The following is a 15,214-nucleotide window of genomic DNA, read 5'->3' as shown; positions in this document are numbered from 1 at the left end:
TATCCCATTTCCGCTCTAGAGCGGGAATTACTATTCCCGCATGCTAAATCAGCTGATTTTACTGTTGGCGTTTCAATGCCAACCACATCCGTGGAGTCGCCTAGCATAATATAAAAAGCCGGTAAGCAAATCATATAATCTAAAAAAATAAACATAAGCTAAACGAAATTTTATTTACAAATAAAAAACTGTGAGTTATTATAAGCATATAAGTTTGGTAGTGTAGTAGGGAAGATCAAGTGTGTAGGCCGAAGATGAGCACAAACAAAATAAGACAGGTATTTGGAGTCCAATTAAATATAATACTTAAATAGAATTGACCACGAATATAAGAACGGAAACGGTATGTATTATAAACCTAAGCAAATTATGCCACTGGACCGAAAGCATAATCTATCTATACTATTATAAAGAAGAGGTGGTGTCTGTGTGTGTGTGTGTGTTTGTAAGAGCTAATCTCAAAAACTACTGAACCGACTGGGCTCAAATTGTACACAAATGAAGCTACAGCTCCGAGGATACATATAGAACTATTCCTGCTTCGATATTGACCTCGGGCTCTGCCCCGTGGGCTTTCAAAAATCTGAGGTGAGAGATTTAAAAGTAAATATTGATTTATGGTATCCTTGGTAACAAAGAACAAACCTACAAAGTTTAAAAATGTAAACAAGCTGAACTAACTGTCAAATGAATTTTGATTTCACAATTCCACACAGCTGGTTCAAACATATTAAATACTGCACGAATATTAGAACAGAGAGGGTAAGGATTATAAATTTAAATTAATGATGTCACTAGCCCAAATGTAAACATTATTTAACATTATGGAGATGTCAAACCATATGTTAATGTAATTTCATTAGCATAGGATTCTTTCAGTTACTTCATTTGTTTATGTTTATGATCTATTATACTGAGTCTGTTCTAATATTTGTGAAATGCTGTACCTAATAATATTTTACAGGGAATAATTCATTGTAAAATAAATCATTAATCGATATAGGAAATAATTAAGATTCTATAATCATTGCCGTATCAACCTAGGCCCATATCCTGAGTTTTATGAGGTTTATTTTTTTCTTTTTGTGTGTAAACAGTAATATAATCCCCCTGCCACAGCAAACCTATAGACCAGCACTATTATGTTTTTTGCATTTATGACAACAGCTAATTTGTATCAACTAGCTACAAAAAGTTGTGGTACACAATGAGAACTTTACTTTTTTCCATGGTTTAGGTGCAATTGTAGAACATTAGGGCTATGGTAGATGTGTGCTACACTATAGGATACCGTATTAATCAAAAGACCAAATTTTCTTAAACTGTGTCCTCTCCCATAACTGCAACAAGCATTTTATACTTATCTGCCAACCCCGTACGGAGGACGGGTACTCCGCTAGTGTTTTATAAATATTTAAATTGAACAACGAACTTTTATATAAAATCTAAAACAGCTGTTACGGCTATAGATATACATCCGGGGCAGTGAGGCAATTTTTTTTATACTTATGATCGTAACCTTTCTGTTCTTATACACGTAGAAATAAGTATACTCACTAAAAGAATAATACTTGATTCGCCCTGAACTACTTAATCAGTATCAACTATTAATACATGTCCTAAAATTATCTGGCAACGATATTAGTGTTGTTTCTAGGAAAATGCTAAGCTCGCATCGATTTCCTGTTATGAGGTTCCGATGCTAGCCAAGAAGCTACAATAACTTGTATGATAATCTTTTTTAGTATTTCCTTTTCTTCAGCCTCTTCCTCCTCTTTTACAATCTTCTCGTTTTCCACCATCCGCTTCATTGCAAATTCCAAGTTAGTGACCAAATCTTGGTAGTCGTCTCTCTTTGAACAGAAGAAAGGTTAGTCAAGCATTAAAGTCAATTCGTATACGTAACAAATATTTGAAAACTAATGAAACTAATACTCTGCATTCACAAACTCCTCATAATTTCATATTCTGTATTCATAGAATGTTTAAGTAGGATTAATTGTAATACACATTTACAACAATTTTCTGTTACCCTTAATTCGTGTTGATTTAATTCTAATAGTGAAGCAATGGAATGAATTAATTTCTCTTTACTCTTTTTACATGATGTTTATAACCAATACCTTTTAAATACGCAAAAAAACTAAATTAACCGAGCTAGACATACACAAGTATGTAGGAAACATTTATCCGTAATAAGTAGACCTATAGTCGGGGTCAACTGTTGCAATTATCGCTTCATTTTTCTTTAATTTCAAGGTTAAAGTAATTGTTATCGGTATACCTATTTTTAGTGATTGGTAAGCAAGCAGTTGGCAGACCCGCATGGTGAATCTCAGATCTGGAGCTTTCACGGAAGTCAATTTAACGTCTCCGTGTTACATTTTAAGGGGTTCGTTCAAAACTCATTTTAAAGGGTGTTTTCTACATTTTAATTTCTAATTTTTGATGACACTTCTGTGTTTTTAACTCACAACGATCTATTTAAGAATAATTGAGCTTTAAGAGTCCTTGGAGGCTAGCGGCCATCTTGGACAATTTCATACAACTGCTGAAGATTTATTAATCATCCAAAAATATTTTTTACACCAAAGTGATTATAATTTAATATCTAGGAAACTGTGAGATAAAAAAATCTTAGGTAGGTTTGAATGATTTTTAAGGTAGTCCATTTAAGCTAACGGCCATCTTGGATTTTCCGCCATGAGAGCTACGGTAATTTCGTTACTTTCAATCAGCTGCTGAAGAGTTTTTTACCCACTAAAATTTTCTTCAAATCCCAAAGTGATTGTATTTTTAATATCTAGTGTGATAAATAATTAAAGTTTTCTTTGTAGTTTGTTAATTTTTTTATGAGATAGAACGTCTGGACTCCAAGGACTCTTATTTGAGTTTGATTTCTGTACCACTTCATCAGACAGCTGGTACTTTGATGGGCACTCGAGACGTGGACAACAGTCAGGGAATTTCCTGGTCAGGTCCTCTGGGATGATGCGACATCTCTCAGGCACCTCCTTGGGCATTACGTCGCACCTGGAGTAGAGCACATTGGCCTGTGAAATATGTTTAAATGAAACAGTAAATGGAAATAAAGAATTTCGTATGTTTTGGGTCACAAATCAATCCACGGGCACTAAATTGGTGTTCTAAAACACTTAACTATAATGTTTAAGTATTTTATAAAAAAAAAAAAAAAAAAAAAAAAAAAAAACTGATATTAATATCCTATCAAAATACAGCGTAGGCCCACATGTAAACTTCAGAATTGTCACTAACCAAAAAGTTAATGTAAGCAAACACTTTTAAGCCTGCACTTTATAACGCTTTTAACATCTCACTAAGAAACTATGTTTATAAATGAATTGTATTAATGACCACGGAAGTCAATAGCAACAAAAACTATAGCACCAGCATATTTATTTATTTTTTCATCCAACGGTAAATACCAATACATAAACTGTAACAAGTTGTTGACAGAAGAGTTTAACAACAATAAAAAATCTAAGCATAACAAAATAATAAATAATATTTAGCAGCTGAGACAACAATAATTAAACTCTATAATGATATAACAAGTTCAGGTAATATCTTAAATAACGTAAAATCATTGTTAGAGACTAGATCAGCTGGTCAGCGAAAGAAAATATCAATAAAAATGCAAAGCATCTCATATAAATAGTAGGCCTAACTAACCTTAAAATAAAATATAAAAGTTAAATTTGCATAAAAGTGAGACTGAAGTCCCGCGCTCTAACCACTAGACCTGTTCGATCCTCGAAACAAGTAACAAAACACAAGTAGGACTCACTCATCTATCCAAGTCTCGCCATCCTCCATGCAGGTCTTCAAATGACAGCTTCCTTTGTCCGTCCATTGCTCTCCTATCTCGTGTATCTCGTCTGGATCTAAGCCCGTGCAGTAATCTGAAATAATCGTTGCATGGTGTGCAAAAGGTCGTGCATTAATTGCGCCAAAGACTTCCTTAATTGCGCCAAGCCGAAGCCAGATAGGGGTGAGCAGGGGCAGAGGAAATGTCTTTGTTTCCGTGGTATCCTACTAACCTATCCTAATCTATCCTAACCTATCCTAACCTAAACTAACCTATCCCAACCTATCCTAAACTATTCTAACCTTACCTAACCTAAACTAACCTAACCTAACTAACCAACTTAACCTACTCAATTATGCAGTCAAAGAGGGCCGCCACTTGGCGCAGTTAATGAACGTATCGGGTGGCTCCCTGGTGTATAGATGGCGCAATCCAGGAACATCCGACTACCTGAAACCTGACTGTAGGTCAGTTGACACTGAGTGAAAACTTACATAGGTAATATTTTTTTTTTGCTCATAGTATTTTGATTGTGATCATTCTATTGTGATGTCTATATTTAGTTCGTACCTCAAAGCTATGTTTTGATCTGTTTGGATAATTTCCTTGGTCTCACAAGGGTCCACACGGAAGGTAAAATGTTAGAAAAATGTATATTAAACATGTACCAAACTGAAACCTTTAAAACTTTATCCTTCCGTTTTTTTTGTATTGGAGTCTTTTAAATTTACTTACAATAGATTTTGTCTAACGAGTAAATGAAGTAGTCTTAAGCAAGATATTTTACAAGTATTGCCAACAAAAATTCCGGTTAACTTGTATTTAATATTTTAATTACTTAATATACATCGAAACTATGTTTACCATGTTTAGGATTACTTGTATAACAACACCAACTAAATGATCTACATTATAAATTTACAGACTAAATTATATTACCTGTATCAACCTACTTCCGAACTTAAAACTTGACGGATAGGGGTTAAAAAATAAGGGTCTCTTTATCAATCTTTAGAAAGAATACAACTGCACTCCAAGATCCATACAAGTCATCACCAATAAAGTCGCTATAGACAAAATGGATTAATACATTTTACAATGAGTTCCCTAGTGCAGTTGGTATAAGTAGACCAACTGTATTTTAGATGTCAAATAATAATTTATTAATTTAATAGAGGCCAAATAATATTTTAGCCTCTCACTATCAATTTAAGGTGAAATTGGACATAAGGAATCATTGACATAAAATATACATACAATATGATTAAGATAACCACATGTTTTTATGTTGGCAGTGCGTTTTCTTTTTATAAATCCATACATCAAGGGGTATTGTAACTATACATTCACGGTTTTAATGTATATTAAACGATATTTTTACTTACTTGTTGGCACGGTTTGCCCCATAGCGTAGCTTTTTTTACATATATTGATGACTTCTAAAACGTGTAAAAGCACTTTTTGAGCGTGGCATTTTTAAGTAAGACAGTTAACTTATATAATGAACTTAGTCGTTGGCCAAACTAACTAAAGTAGAAAAGTAATAGGAAAGTTGTTATCGTTAGTTTATCAATATTTCAAACTTTAATGATTTTTACCAGTAATTTTGCCGGTTGGTTTTCTTAAAAAGATATATATCAGAAATAAAAAAGGAATATAAGGTCTTCATATCAGAAATATGGTGTAATTAATGCTGGAAGTTAAGCAACACTATAAAGGATTTAATTGCAGTATTTTAGTATAATCTTCTTCTACACAATAAGGTTATTATACCTAGGTAGGTAGGTTTATAGGTTATTGGTAGCTTAAGTTGAACCATGCAAGTAATGTTCCCTTTGGGTAGCAGCTCTTGAGGAAAACGCAAAAATGATGTTGCATTTATGATTAAGTTTTTTTTTCATTAGGTGTAAGAAAATAACTTAACCCTGAACCAATGGTGCTCGGCTATGCAGACACTCTGTTGACAATTCACAATCACTTAGTCTAAAAGCTATGTGTCTTTATTCACCCTTAAACAAAACACTTTAAAATTGTTTTTTTTTCTATTATCGTTGTTGATTTGTAATGTGTCGTTTGAACCTTAATGTTAACCAGGGAGTAAAATTTATTATTTTACTTGTTAGACTTCAATCTGTATTGTAGAAAAAATCATTATTATATCAGTAGAAACATTTATTTAGATTACTTACATGGAGCTGTACATTTTCTTTTACCAATCAATTTTCAACCAAGCTTCTTATAATTTACAAGGAAATAAAATAAAAACTCATACAAAACTAAATGTATTTACATTCGTACAACTATCGAATCTATCATTACGGATCTTAATATTACAGTGGACATCTTCCTAAAGAAACATAGATAACATAATTGATTATCACTGTACACCTAAGTCTATGAACACATTTTAGATTCGTGCAGTTGATATTTTCACAAAAAGTTAAATTACACGAATACTTCATCAACTAAGTCTCCGTTGGCCCGTCTTGCGCGTCGTCATCGTTTTCTTCTTCTTCCTCAATGTTCGCCACAAATCTGTCAGTGTCTCCAGACCCTGACATCTGTCCATCTGAGATCATTGCAAGAGGGTTCGAGTCTTGGGATTCGTCCACACTGTGAGTCAGAATATCCTGAACGTTGTAGAAGTTGTCACCTTGATACCCTATCGCATCTTCATTGTTATCTTCCAGCGTGTGGAAATTATCCTCGTTAAGATCTAGTGCTGGAATAACTTCTGGTTCGTTGTGAGATTCTGCGACTTCGTCGTCTACCTCTTCGTATATTTCTTCCGGAAGATGAGTCTGTAATGTATCCGTGTTCACTGTTTCATGTTGATACTCGTCATTTACTGTGTGGTCGACATTTTCTTCGATTCCTTTCGTAGGTTCGTCTGATTTTTCATCCATCAGGTTTTGAGACTCTTCATTTTCAGGCTTTATTTCGAAGTGTGCCAGAGTGTTTGTTTCTACATCTTGCTTGACGATTTCAGTGTACTTGATAAATTCTTGGTCATGAAGTTCGGCCTTCCCTTGATCTTCTGCAAACGGTTGAGTGACTTTAAGGGTGCTCATTATATTATCAAGGACTGGATTAATGTCTTTGTCTGGTTCTAAATGGAATTGGTTGGTTTGTTTGTGTAAATCTACATACTTGTAGTAATCCTCCATTCCTTCAGTGCAGTTTTCTTCACTACCCTCTTCAAGTTCCTTAGCAAACCGAGGGACATTGTTTATGTTTTCTAAGGCCTTTTCAAACTCCTTGTCAGGCCCGAGTACTTTGTAAAATTTTTCATCTTCCTCTTGTTTGTTTATACGGGGAAAGTTTTCAGCTCCTTCCCAGCAATCCAATTTTTCTTCGTTTTCTTTTAGTTCCTGACCGGCTCTACGAGCTGCCTCGAAGTTCTCGAGAGCCTGTCTAAGTGTTGCTTCTTGGTCTTCTAAATGATCCATTTTTGCCTCTGTTGTTGAATCCCCTATATCCTTATAGTTACTGACGTCAATGGTTGCTGGTGAACAGTTTGTGGCCTTATCGGTTTGGTCATTACTTTCCATTGAGTAAGTGTGATTATCATTCAAAACGTTATCAGTACTTTCAAAATCATGTGCTTCATGTGTTTGAGGAGTCATTGGGGTTTTATTTTCGTTGGTCGTTGACTTTTCTCCATAGCATTCATTATTCTTATCGCTGAACAACACTTCTCTTTCAGTTTTGTCCATACGTTTTTCATTTTCGTTGTCCTTCATGTCCTCTCTGCTACCCTGAATTTTCATAGTCCTCGCAACCTCTGAACTCGTATCGTTTTCCTTGTAATGATCTAAATTGTTTGACGTGTTGTCTAATTCATTATTAGTTATTGTAATAGTGTCTTTAATGGTGTCCTTAGAATTTTGAGTTGGATTTGAAAATTTGTATTCCTTGCTTTCCAAACTCTGTGATTCCTGTTTATTTGTGTTTTCTGCTCCAGATTTCTTTATTATATTTTCCTCAACAGTCTTGTCGGCTTTATTATGAGTCACATTCTTGCTGATCTCTCCTTCAGTTAGATTGTGATTGGTAGTTGCGTCTATGTTTGGGCTATTTGTAACAGATTGGAAAATATCCTGGCCTTTAATACTGAGATCTTCAATGCCGGCTGTTGCATTTCTTATTTTTGCAGGTTCCTCATTTTTACAGTCTTGTGTCATATTGTCCTGACCCTGAATTCCACCTGTATTACCATCAACCTTCATGTCAGAGGTTTTCAGTTCATGGGCGATTGTTTTCACTCCTAGTGTGGAATTTTTATCTTCAGTAGCATGTGAACTACTACCACCAACCATGTTACTATTACCATCAACCTTCATGTCAGAGGTTTTCAGTTCATGGGCGATTGTTTTCACTCCTAGTGTGGCATTTTTATCTCCAGTAGCATGTGAACTACTACCATCAACCATGTTACTATTACCATCAACCTTCATGTCAGAGGTTTTCAGTTCATGGGCGATTGTTTTCACTCCTAGTGTGGCATTTTTATCTTCAGTAGCATGTGAACTACTACCATCAACCATGTTACTATTACCATCAACCTTCATGTCAGAGGTTTTCAGTTCATGGGTGATTGTTTTCACTCCTAGTGTGGCATTTTTATCTTCAGTAGCATGTGAATTATTACCAATGATAATTGTTTCAGTTTTGTTCTCTGCGTTATTTAACATTGGTCCAGCGGATTTATCAGAAACAACATTCTCATCACCATCTGTTTTACTCACTGTGCTTTTTTCGACTCTTACTATTTCTACAGCTATATTTTTACTGTCTTGATTTTTGTTCAGAGTATTGTCCTCTTTCGTTTCTCTGATTTGGACAATATCAATTTTTACCGACGTTATAGGTAAACTTGCATCTTCGGTTTGATTAGTTTCCATTTTTGTTTCCTTTACGTTTTCAACCAGTTTATCGATATTTTTGGTTTCCCGATCAATGCATTTGTCAGGTTCATCCGGCTTTCTTATTGCATCTGTTTGAAGCTGGTTGGTTTTGAATCCCGCCACAGTGTTGTGGCGAAGATCTATCCCACTAGTCTGACAATTATTACTTTTAATGTTGCTGTTATTCTTACCCATACTCGCAGTCCCGGAGTGCCTGAGATCTTTTTCCACTGTAACACTTTTCGCATCTTGTGTTAGTTTTACAGAGCTAAAACTAGTCAAAGTGCGATCCATTGTTCTCTCTTCAGATTTGACATTTTTGTTTTTCCAATGTTCCGAGCATCTTCCATCCTTGCCTGTCTCCACTTTCTTTGTCTCAAGTTTATTTTTTTCATTCAGATGATTGTGTCTTTTCTCAGACACCCTGGTACCCTCTTCCTTTCGAGTTTTTTCTACAGGCTCGTCAATGTACACCCCCATCATGGTGAAGTCCATAGTCATGTCACCACCGTCGTCCCCGCCGTCGTCATCGTCAAGGTCTTCGTAGTCAGGGTCCTCCGATGACGATGATGAAGATGATGACGAAGATGATGAATCTCGTCTCCTAGCAGAACACTCAGCCTTGGGACAACAGTAGGGAAAGGTCTGTCCAATGGTAGGTTGGCCCAGGGTACACCCATCGGGTATTTCTGGGTATGGGCATCTGCAAAACAGAATGGCTTAGGAGATAAATTAATAGTTGGTTGAAAATATTATACGTAGGGTTCTACTTTGAATAGGAGGTTCCTTCATTTAGATTCCAAATTTTGTTGTAATATTTTAAAAGCAACGATTATAAAGAATATGATGAATGTTGTGATTACCGTGTAAATCACGGGAGATAGGGTTAAAAATGTTCACGGTAGTCGTTGGTTAAAGCACTTGAATTATTTTACTGGGCCAAGGTATTTTGAATCAAGTCCTTCACAGTTTGGAAATTGTTTGCAAAGATTAACTGTGTTACAAATAATTTAATGCAACATAAAACTATTAACTTGAGGTATGGGACACGACAACAAATGTTAAACTCTGAAAGCTACTATACCTTCGAACCTCGACGATGCCACCGCTTCTACACGTCTTGAGGTTACAAATCCCGGGGTCTGACCATTCTGATCCTACCTCGTAAATGACCCCGTTGTCGCGGCAGAAATCTGGAACTTAAAATAATTATTATTCTTTACTATAAGTTCTAATAAACAATATTGGTAGTCTTACCTCATTCGAGACTCCTAATTAGATTATTTAGATAATATTCTTCGTACAAAGAGACGAAACAAGGATTTTCAAATTAGAGATCAAGTTTAATTAAAAAACCTAGGAATTTAGGAGCCCTTCAACCGAAGTACTTATAAGATTCTACGAAACTAAAGGTGTCAAGTCAGAGGGTAGAGATTTAGAAATCTCAACCATAAAACATTGAAACATGTGTCTTATTTAGTCTTTTCATTGTTGTAAGTAAGAAAAACAATACAAATGACGAAACCGTCACTAAATGTAGTCTTCATCGACATTTAAAAAGAAAAATGGTTTCTGTGTGCAAGTTTGCTTATGAGTACACAAACATAAGAACCAATTTTCTTAATGTGAATGTTAAATTATTCATGCTTTAAAAGTCCCCTTGGGCTACGTCTTAAACGTCCAATGTTTTGAGGAGAACCTTTAGATAAATTATTGACCAGTAAAAATGAGTCCAGAGTGTATTTGCTCTATTTTTATTTACTTTGCTTATCTATAAGAATAAAACAGGATGTTGGTTTGTATATTTGTATGTTTGGTTGTGATAAACTCAGACACCGCTGGACCGATGGCCACGAAACTTTGTACATACATGTAGAATTTCATAGATTAGGTTTATACAACATTTTGTGACAACTTACAGAGCTTAGCCCTGGGACCGTCTTAAAGATAACCATGTCAGGGATTTTGAAAGAATTTTAGTTAGATTTGTTTATGTGGTTTATGTGGTTAATTAAATGCAATTCACTATATAAATTGAAATGCTGGTACTGTATGAAATGGCTGATAGTAGGAATATTTCCCGACGCTAACCACGCAAGGGCACGGCAACTGACAATTGGTAAAGTTAAATTTTTCCTATAGTTAAGAAATGTGTAGCTGCTTTCTACTTTTGATCAAATATCAACACATTTTCTTCTGCGTCCATAATTAGTTGTGAAGCACGGTTAAAAAACACAATTTATTAACGTAACTGATCAAAAAGGGTGTTTTAAAGGTAAACTACGGTTGACCTAGCTTTAAAAGTCACAGACGAAACCTCAGCTTTAACTAGTCGTACAAACTTATCCCGACAATTTTAGTTTCTCTTACCTTCTGGTTGTTTCTGTTTCGGTTTCCTGTTCCTGCTAGGTCTAGTGACCCCTACAGCTGCTACAGGCAATACTTTGCACACAGAGCTTCGATGTTCCCTAAGCGACATTCTATACACTACACAACAAATTGGTTCATCTGAAGCTATAACTATTGTACGGAATGTTCGGATTCATTGTAGGAGTTTTCTTATTCATTATCCGTTATCGTGTTCATCATCCGTTTTGAAACTGCGTTGTTCGATTTTGACTTGATTCATTTCGAAAGTCTCCTCATCGGATGGGTTATTGGCTGATAAGATAATCATAATTACTAGTTGAGTAAGCGTATCATGTGTTTGTTGTTGGGTGACGTCATTGGTTTCGAAAATTCATCAATGAAATAGGATAATCTCAATAACAGCTTAAAGTTTTTGTCACAAGGTTTTTTCCTTATCTCCACCACCCTTCATTTGTGTCGATAGAAATTATTTTGTTATAAATTTAACCAATCAATCTTCTCTGCAAATCTTTAATTACAACAGTTAGGTCCTATACGGTTCTTTTATAAGTTATGGAAATACTTTTTGCGCATTCCGTTTAATATGCAAGTTAAATTATTTGCGTATTTAATTTTATAAAGTGTGCATATAAATAATATTTTCCTATTCAGCTGCTGCGTACAGACTAAAATATGAACGTTCCAATGCGATTATGGTTGTTTGAATTTTGTTAATACTGTTGCCACTTACATTATCGGCCAATCTAGTTTTAAATAACGAACTGTACCCACAAAATAATAAGCCTCTTTCTATTAAAGCTATAGGAATACACAAATGTTTCGGTTAATAAATCGTACAAATCCATAAGGTGATATTTTTAAAGTTCCACGATTATGAGGCTTTTAAATCCAAAACATCCCTAAAAATCCCTAAAAAGTGGTGCTTGCAACGCAAATGAATATTTGGGATCTAGTTAAAATGTGTATTCAAATAAAAATTAAATGAAACCCCCCACAATTTTCTAACATCCATAGCTTGATTATGCGTGACGATTAAAACATGTTAATAACTATCTTTGCAGAAAAATACTTTTTAGTAGGTGTATTTGATATTAAACTGCAACACGTATTACCGGATTATTTTATTTGTAAAGTTGTTTTCAGTAAGGGTTAACAATTAGTTAATAATTTAAGTATAGGCTACGTTTCTGGAAATTTTATTAGTCCTTTCAAAAGCTCTTTTCCGCTATCACTGCTCTTTTTGTTTTGTTTTTATTCTTTTTTTGTTCATTTTTACTATAACGTCTTTCTTTGTTTTCTTTTTCAGTACCAGCAATTCTTTTCGATTTCAATTTTCCTGTTAGTTTTTCTTCAGTTTTTGCTTTGGTTGATTTTTCATCTTTTGTTTTGTACTTCTCATTTTTACTTTTTTCTCCACCGTTTGCGTTTATTATAACAGTTTCTTCATCCAACTGGTTTTTCGAATTGTCTTTTGTCTTATGTTTTCTTCTCCTTTCTTTATCATGTATCTTTCTTTCCTTGTCTTTTTCGTTCCTACTTTTACTTGACCTTTTTACCGTCCCATTGTTTAAAATATAAGTTGTTTGGTTGTCTTTTACATGTTCGTCATTTTCATTCTTTCTAAATAAAATAAACGCTGCATTCATGAATCTTGTGACAAGTTCATCTCGAGTTTTAAAATTAATTAATTTATTTCCTATTTTGGTTGAGTTACGAGTACTATCTTCCTTTCCTTCCTGATTAGCAACTTTTAACGAATTCTTTTGGATTTGCTCAATTGTAGTTTCTTTTTTGATTTGTTGTGTGCCACCACCGGAAATAATTTCATTATACATCCGTTCTTCTTCCTCTAAGTATGTATCACTCATTAGCAGTTCCTCCATATTGCTTGCGGTATACTTCTTCTCGTTTGCAATTCCTCCTGGAGGACAAACCACTTTTGGGCAACAGTCAGGAAACTCTTTTGTAAGATCAGGAAAACCCTCGAGACGACATCCTTTGGGGACATCCACTTTTGGACATCTGAAAAACGAAGCTCTTTTAGTAGCGTGGAAAGACTTATACAAGGTGGGAAAAACAGAGATGGTATACATGCACAGCAAAAGCAACTTACAATAGTATTTACTCCTAGCACTATGCATTAGGTCTCGATTCGCTTTTATTTGTTCCTAAATTGGTAGGGTCATATTGTTGTTATTTCTAATCATCCATTCTAACTTAGTTATATGATTTTGTTGTTTCCTGGCCGTTGCCTTACTCAGGGACGGACTGATCATCACCATCACACACCAACCCGCCATCAGTCCAACCTAATCCACATCAACAACAATAACAACAACACTAACAATCACAGTGAATACACAGTGACTCATTCACTAATAGTCTATACCTAGTCTAGTATAACTACCTAGTCTATGCAGTAGTGCTGGTCTAGTTGCAGGGTAGAGCGCGGGACTTCGGTCGATGAGGCCTCGGGTTCAAATCACTAATGCATTTCTCTCGGGTGACAATGTCACAACCCCTAGATCTAACCTGAAGTTATGTGAAGATTGCCCGGTCTAGAGCCAAGCTTGGAGCATAAACCCACATGACTCGGAGAACGAAATTCTTCTCCAGTAGTTGTCTATTTTTATAGATTCCTATCCTTCTGCTCTGTAATAACACCCGTAATACCAAGTTCTTACCTAACCTTCTACTACAGCAAAGGCTGAAGAGCAACATTCTAGAACAGACCCAGTGTTCTCACTTACTAAAAAAATTATGGCCACATGATACTTCATAGGATCAATATAGTTTACGAAATTGAAACAACGATATGTTGACGGCATCTTTTATCTTGCATTCGCCTGTCCACATGGTCACAGAGGCATGTGCTTAGAACCTATCTAGCAAAGCAAAGGATACGCCTGTGCAGTACAAGGGTGAAATGTAGTGAGAAAAGGTAGTGGAAGGTACCAGGATACGAACCCATGCCATCGTTGCCTTGGGCTAGAAGTCTACGGTGCTACCGACTGAGCCACCGACTCAGCCACACATTCTGGGCTCGTCTAAATACAAGGGAAATAAAATGTATAATAATTCTTATTGCTAATGTAAGATAATGGAATACATCCATCTGAACGTACAATAACTAGTTGAGAACGTGCAAACGTTTAAAACACTGACTGTTCAATGTTAGGGGTATCAACTGAAAGGTCACATACTTAATGTTACTAAATGGCTTAGTCTATAATATTTTGCTAACTTATTTTGGCCATCAATATTTCTTTAATCTCTTACTTTTCTTCGAATATGTGAGGTTCGCTGTACTCATTCCTTCCGCATCTTTTCCTGTTACATATTCCGTACTTGTGCTCGGACCATTCCTCTCCTATGTCCCTCACACAGTACTTGTCATCACAACGATCTGCAGGAAAAAAATAATCACAATAATTATTAGTTCTATTGAGTAAAAGGGGCTTAGTGCGCTAATTATGCGTTAGGGTCCCAATCTGATTCAGAGGCAAAAAGAATAATGCAATCTTTTACTTTTCAAAGATTATGTTTGCTTAAGACAACTATTCAGTGAAAAGAAATACTAATTAACTGTAAAATACATTTGTTAAATTTTTTATATACACCAGAAAGAGTGACATATCTACCTCAATTAGGTTAGGATTATCAAAAAGTAGCATATTTAAAGTCCATATGCATAAACTGGTATTTCTTTTGTTTAAAATCTGACTGTTAAACAATCGACCGAGTGATCAGCTGTTAAATTTAACTTTGCAATAAACCGTTATGAAAAAAGTTGGTCAGTTGGTTAGTTGCTTAGTGGAAAGTTAGTAATGGAAAATTGAATCTTTGAAATTGAACTATTGGAAAAAAAAATCAAACGCTATGGTAATAAAGCCTCGAAAGGAATAATTTGTTTAGTTAGCGCTCGTCATTCTTCTAGATCGTGAACTTTAAAATGACACCTCAATCGTTAAAATCGGATAAGTATGCCAGCTGGAAAATTGATGTAACGGAGAAAACCCCTTAAAATAAGTATTTAGATTTTATAACAATTTTTTCCGTTGCTGATAAATGTTGTACTGTAGAGTTAACAGAGATACACACAACATGC

The 15,214-nt window shown here is 35.1% G+C and overlaps 2 protein-coding genes across 3 annotated transcripts in view; one reads left to right on the top strand and one right to left on the bottom strand.

The window, feature by feature from the left end:
• LOC129001136 (pseudouridylate synthase RPUSD2-like) overlaps positions 1 to 15,214 on the top strand; it is a 566,808-nt gene that overhangs the window by 118,584 nt on the left and 433,010 nt on the right. The window lies entirely within an intron of this gene.
• LOC129001145 (uncharacterized) lies at positions 1,636 to 3,077 on the bottom strand. Its single transcript, XM_054428347.1, has 2 exons — positions 2,907 to 3,077; positions 1,636 to 1,853 (listed from the first exon to the last, which is right to left on the bottom strand). The coding sequence occupies exons 1-2, from the start codon at positions 3,021 to 3,023 to the stop codon at positions 1,665 to 1,667; spliced, it is 306 nt and encodes a 101-aa protein (XP_054284322.1). The 5' UTR covers positions 3,024 to 3,077; the 3' UTR covers positions 1,636 to 1,664.

This window comes from Macrosteles quadrilineatus, unplaced genomic scaffold (genome assembly GCF_028750875.1).
Source record: "Macrosteles quadrilineatus isolate MER2022 unplaced genomic scaffold, UCM_ALF_1.0 Scaffold_8__2_contigs__length_117827958, whole genome shotgun sequence".
Taxonomy (NCBI): domain Eukaryota; kingdom Metazoa; phylum Arthropoda; class Insecta; order Hemiptera; family Cicadellidae; genus Macrosteles; species Macrosteles quadrilineatus.
This window is presented reverse-complemented; position numbering and strand designations above follow the sequence as displayed.

Excerpts from the sequence above, each read along its gene's own strand:
- LOC129001145 (XM_054428347.1), bottom strand. The coding sequence starts at position 3,023 with ATGCCCAAGGAGGTGCCTGAGAGATGTCGCATCATCCCAGAGGACCTG. Across the intron at positions 1,854-2,906 it reads ACCAGCTGTCTGATGAAGTG|AGAGACGACTACCAAGATTT; the intron begins GTACAGAAATCA and ends TTCTGTTCAAAG.